This window comes from Condylura cristata, unplaced genomic scaffold, assembly GCF_000260355.1.
Source record: "Condylura cristata isolate star-nosed mole 26May11 unplaced genomic scaffold, ConCri1.0 scaffold00015, whole genome shotgun sequence".
Lineage (NCBI taxonomy): Eukaryota > Metazoa > Chordata > Mammalia > Eulipotyphla > Talpidae > Condylura > Condylura cristata.
In genome coordinates, this window is record NW_004567116.1 from 7055172 (window position 1) to 7061354 (window position 6183).

At 35.4% G+C, this 6183-nt stretch overlaps 2 protein-coding genes across 2 annotated transcripts; both read left to right on the plus strand.

Annotated features, from left to right (window-relative positions):
• The first annotated feature begins 393 nt into the window (after positions 1 to 393).
• On the plus strand, positions 394 to 1338 carry LOC101637687 (olfactory receptor 10AG1-like). The gene has a single exon (XM_004682791.2). The coding sequence runs from the start codon at positions 394 to 396 to the stop codon at positions 1336 to 1338; it is 945 nt and encodes a 314-aa protein (XP_004682848.1).
• Positions 1339 to 4919: 3581 nt separating this feature from the next.
• On the plus strand, positions 4920 to 5858 carry LOC101637448 (olfactory receptor 10AG1-like). The gene has a single exon (XM_004682790.1). It carries the CDS (start codon positions 4920 to 4922, stop codon positions 5856 to 5858), a length of 939 nt encoding a protein of 312 aa, XP_004682847.1.
• The last annotated feature ends 325 nt before the right edge of the window (positions 5859 to 6183 follow it).

Sequence of the window (6183 nt, forward strand, 5' to 3'; positions counted from 1 at the left end):
AAAAAAAAAAAAAGACAATCTGAGAGGTAAAGAAAACATCAACTGGAATAATTGAAATGTGTTTAGTATTATAAACCACTAGTAAATAGTTTTAAAGATGAAATGTTACAGTTAGACTTAAAATCACTAAAAATATTTTGAAGTCTAGATGAATAGCAAAATTGCATTAGCTTATTGTCAAACACAAAGAAATAGGAGGGAAAAGTAATAATTTTCTTACAATTGCATTTAGTATTAATTAAAAATAGAGTTCACCATACTTTCAGGGCACCTGTTACAGTTTTGGTTTTTATAGGAAATTGATGCTACGCTATCTTTAGTTCTTGCATAAGAGAACAAGTCTATAGGAAGTAACCCTATTTGTGCTTATTGTTATTATTATAATTCTTACAGATGCTTTATGATAAGACGAAATCAGAAGACAATGCTTCCTCTGTGATGCAATTTGTACTCATGGGATTTTCTGACCTTCCAAACCTCCAAGAGTTACTATTTGGGGTGTTCACCATCATTTATATTATTATCTTAGTTGGAAATAGCCTCATCATCATAGTAACCAGGATTGACCATGCGCTGCAGAAACCCATGTATTTTTTCCTGGCTAACTTTTCCTCATTGGAAATCTGTTATGTGTCAGTGACCCTCCCTAGGATTCTGAAGAACCTGTGGACTCAGGAAAGAAGTATTTCTAGGCTGGAGTGCGCCACTCAAATGTATTTTTTTCTTACACTGGGGACTACTGAGTGTTTCCTGCTGGCCGTGATGTCCTATGACCGCTACGTGGCCATCTGCAACCCCCTGCACTACCCTCTGGTCATGAACCACAAGTTCTGTGTCCAGTTGGCTGTGGGTGCCTGGGTCACGGGAATCCCAATCCAGATTGGACAAACAAGCCTCATCTTCTCTCTGCATTTCTGTAATTCCAACCAAGTCAACCACTTCTTCTGTGACATCCCCCCCATCCTCAAGCTGGCCTGCGGGGACACCTTTGTAAATGAGATAGCCATCTATGTAGCCACTATGGTGATTATTGCAGCTCCATTCATGTTGATACTTGCTTCTTACAGCAAAATCATTTTCACGATTCTGAAACTGCCAACAGCCAGCGGACGGGCGAAAGCCTTCTCCACCTGCTCTTCCCATCTCATAGTTGTGGTTTTGTTCTTTGGGTCAGCTACTATAACTTACTTAAGGCCAAAGTCCAATCACTCTGCAGGAACTGACAAACTGTTGTCACTTTTCTACACCATAGTGACTCCCATGTTTAACCCCTTGATATACAGCCTTCGGAACAAGGATGTCATCGCAGCACTGAGGAAATTATTCCTTAAAAAATAGTGTGATGAGTTGACTTGTAACAGTTGCCTCTGTTTTGCTACTTTTAAGCAAAACATCACACTCTCCACATTTCCTTTAAGCTACTTAAAGGATGCGCTTTTAGCCACTTCTAACTAGTAGGCGGTCTTTATTGTGCACACATCTATACGAGGCAAATTAACCTGTCTTCAATGTTCCATGCCCACAGAATAGCTTGTTTCTCTATAAAAGAGTAAGATGCATGAGGACATCCATATAAAAATTAAAAAACAAATAAATTCAATCTGCTAAAATTTTTCACTGAAATGTACAGATGAATATAGGATACTTACCTAAATGTCTAAACATATTTCCTCTATTATTTGATAGCATTTTGGGATTCCATCACATAGACACTGACAAAGAACAGCTTAACATGAATGACTGTAGAGTGAGTAATTGACTGAATGAATCAGTGAATGTGGCTATGACCTATAATGGATTCCTAGCAAAATCTAGGAATTGCAGAGCATCAGTGAACAATCTAGCATGTTTATTTAACATGCAGCACATCTATGTGGACTATCACTCATCAAAGCTACAGCTTACCGTCACTCAGTTTTTTTTCTCAATAGTGTTCTGATGAAGCTTGATACACAGAGAATGTTTATCCACAGTTTACTTTGAAGGCATTTCTATATAGCAATCTGGCTCCACAATAATGTGCTTTGAACTATTTTTTATTTATCATATCCATTTAATTTAACACAATCCTTTATATTCATATTATTGAATATGTTTTATTAAATAATTTGCACTTTAAAGTATAAGTATAATTAATTTTCATTATTACATATATAAATATTTCTTCTCATTTATAGTCATTCCCATACCAATTCATAGTTAAAAATATCCCAGCACCTGTGAGCTTTCAAGAGAAGGACGCATTGCTAGTTATTTTCAGAATTCCACCAAAATCCACGTAAGTACTAAAAACAGAGCAATGTAACTAATCTTTCATGCTTTTAACCCTTTCGGAAGTGTTTGGCATCATATCAAACCTTTGAATTGATATTATCAAAAGTGATGGTTCTGTCACAGAACCATTCATGACTGCCTCCCTCCCAACTTCCAGATTCTGGAATCATTAGCTCATATTAAGAGACATTTTATGATATCTAAACTCATAAGGAGAGTTAGCACAGTACGATTTTTGAGGGGTGTGACTTTTTACAGTATTAACTATCTGAGCAAGAAAACCTGCTTGCCCTCTCATTAGTATTATTTTCTTTGCACTGTGGTTATATGCTTAGATTTTTTTTAAATGTGCTATTTAAATCTTTCCTTATCTAAACAGGGTGTATGTAAACAGGGTGTTTGTAAACAGAGTGTATTTCAATAAAAATATCAATTAATGATTATGTCATTATGAACTTGGACCAATTAAAAGTCAAAGTATGTCTTCCTTTGTACTTTACAAAATGCTTGAGATATTTGTATTTTCTACATTTCTTTCCCTCCCATTTGTCTTCCTGATGTGCTCATTCCGCATGAGGCAACCTCTTGAAGTTCTCCCTTGGAAAAGTTTTTCATTTATGTGACACACATAACCAATGATTACCACTTAGACTGAATGGAGAGTAACTTATGATATATTGTTTGTCAAAATAGTCATCTGATTTTCCATAAAATTTGATTATCCATGATTTTACTGTGCTAAATTCTGAGTTATGACCAAGACATTATTGTCAGGTACTTTCCCTTTTTTAATAACATTTAAAGTATGCCTGTTATTTAGTAGAGCTTTTCTCTGGCATAAAAGGATATATCTATTTAAGGAGCTTGTTTAGAGAGTGGAACATATTTTAGTAGCTAAAACAAAATGAATTGAAAAAATATCATGACTAAAAGCTCAGCTATATCAGAGGGAACCTGTTGGTGAAGTTCATCTCCTGAGAATTGAACTTAGAACTTAATGTATAAGACAAGTCAGTTAACACAAACACAATGGAGTTTGACTTATATCTCACCCAGCTTTACCCTATGATGTGGTACCTCAGTGAATCACAGGTGAGAGAGTGTTTGCAAGAAATGTTAATGATGGCGACACCTTCTACGACATGCTGTGGTACTTTAAAATCTTTGCTAACAATTTTGGAGTTTATAAATGTGACTAAAGTTTTGCATATGTGTTTTATTAAAAAAAATAAAATGATATTTGAAAGTAAGCCAAGACCACTTCATTAGAAATATTGGCAAGTATTTTCCCATTATGTCAATATTATCTCATTTTATCTTGGAGGATTGTATTTAATTCATGACGAATAATCTATTTTTAGCTAGCTTTTCCTTTCTTTTTAATATTTATTCAGTAAGTTAGTGGTGGTTTACAGCATTAACAAAGAGAGATCTCTCAGAAAAATAAAATATAACAAGTCAGAGAGTGCCAAGGTGATGATTTTAGAAATGTCATGAGAAATTTAGCTCCATCAGGTGGTAGAGATCCCTAGGGCAGAGGTAACTATGTATTTAAAGAGCACTTTATGTACACAGAGATCATCTGATTTGTTGATGGTTTCACCTACAGCACTTTAAATATGTAAGTGCTTATACTGAGAAAAAAAATAGCATCATATCAAATAAAGGTAAATATGAACTATTTTATATTAATATTAAACTTTAATTTATATGACTTCTAAATTAAAAATAAATTTAATACATAGTAGCAAATGTGTGATTTTAATACATTTTCTCATTCTATTAAATACAACTTACTGTCAATTGTTAATGATGACATTAAATCATTTTAAATACTGCAAACTATAACATGTAAAGCATTTTTCAAGGTATAAGTAATAAACCATAAAAAATCTTCATTTTGAGCCAGGGAATTATAATAAGGTAGTTTTGTATTTGTGTATTTAGTGTGACACTGTAATAAAAGGTCTAAAGTATATCAAGCCATGACATAAATATCATCCTTTGAGAACCTTTTATGTTAAGGAAATTGTTATAAATGAATGACTTCATATAATAATAAAAAAAGGTTTAAGCTGCATATTTTCTAAATTTCAAAGACTGGTTTACTAGTTTATATCAAATAAGCTTAGGTAACTTACACTATTAGAACATGGTTACATATTCCCTTCATCACATGGACTTTTTCAGGGAATATAGTTTTGAATTTAAAATAAAATTATGAAGACATTATTTTCACATTACTAAAGAGAACTGAAGCATATCTACTAAAGAAAATAGCATATATAAAATTTTTAGAGCACACAGAGTAAATCTGTTTTTTACCTTGTTATCCACTTGAAAAAAAGCCAAATATTACATAGTTTATGCTATATACATATGATTTAACCACTAAAATCATGGGGTGTAATTTCATATAATTTATATATATGAATATACATAATTTATGAACATGCTATCCATAAAAATGATTCAAAAATGATTCGATCTTAAAGTAACAATCTCAAAGTAGAACAGATAACAATCTTAAAGTAGAACAGATTACCGTCATCCTAAAAACCAATTACATGTCCTGATACAATGTAAACAGAGCTGATTCATGAAGGCAAAATGAAAAATCACCTGCTAAAATTCTCCTTCCACAGATGAAAGTAGAAAATCCTCCTGAAGAAAACCTAACTAGATGGATGGATTTTGTTCTCTTGGACTTTGCGGATGCTCCCCGTCTCCAGTGGTTTCTGTTTATATTGTTCTTAGTCATATATATTATTATCTTGTTGGGCAATGGTACCATATTTCTGTTAACAAAAGTGGACCCGAATCTCCAGACCCCCATGTATATCTTCCTTGGTAATTTTTCTTTCTTGGAAACCTGCTATGTCTCAGCTACACTCCCCAGAATGCTGGCAAATCTTTGGACCCAGAGGAGAACAATTTCTTTAGTTGCTTGTGCTGCACAAATGTGTTGTGTTCTTATACTGGGGGCTACCGAGTGCTTCCTGCTGGCCGTGATGGCCTATGACCGCTACATGGCCATCTGTAACCCTCTGCACTATCCTCTGGTCATGACCTACAAGTTCTGTGTCCAGCTGGTGGCTGGCTCCTGGGTCAGTGGGATTCCAGTCCAGATAGGGCAGACTTACCAGATTTTCTCTCTGCCCTTCTGTAGTTCTAACCGCATCAACCACTTCTTCTGTGACATTCCCCCCATACTCAGTTTGGCCTGTGGAGACATCCTTGTGAATCAGATGATGGTCTACATAGTTGCTGTGCTGTTCGTCATGGTTCCATTTCTGCTGATACTTGTCTCTTATGGCAAAATCATCTCCACAATCCTGAAATTGCCATCAGCCACAGGTCGGGCCAAAGCCTTCTCCACCTGTTCTTCTCATCTTGTAGTTGTGGTATTGTTCTTCGGCTCAGGCATTATAACCTATTTAAGACCTAAGACCAAAGACTCAGGAGGAACTGACAAAGTGCTTTCTCTTTTCTATACTATCTTGACTCCCTTGTTTAACCCCTTGATATACAGTCTCAGGAATAAGGATGTGATAATGGCACTGCGGAAACTGCTATGCAAATAATTTATTTCAATAAAATGTTTATAGGAATTTATTAAACAATTGTATCTTAAACTCAACTTCTCTATCTAGTGATAACTAATTGCAATTAAAAACTAGTTGTGGGCCCTCCCTAGTGGTGCAGCGGGTTAAAGCACAGCACTAAGAAGCTAAAGCCACTTCAGCATGACTTCTGTCCCCAGCCTGGAGATGATTCACATGGTGCGGCAGACCTTGCCTGACCAGCCCACTGATCCCCTCAGCAGTGTACTTCTTCAGTCTATATGTTCTGCTCCCTCTCTGTCTCTGGTGATTCCTCTCACGGCCCCTGCACCTCTGGTCTGTACCC

What these genes read in the sequence shown, in the direction of transcription:
- LOC101637687 (XM_004682791.2), top strand. Translation starts at nt 394, where the DNA reads ATGCTTTATGATAAGACGAAATCAGAAGACAATGCTTCCTCTGTGATG.
- LOC101637448 (XM_004682790.1), top strand. Translation starts at nt 4,920, where the DNA reads ATGAAAGTAGAAAATCCTCCTGAAGAAAACCTAACTAGATGGATGGAT.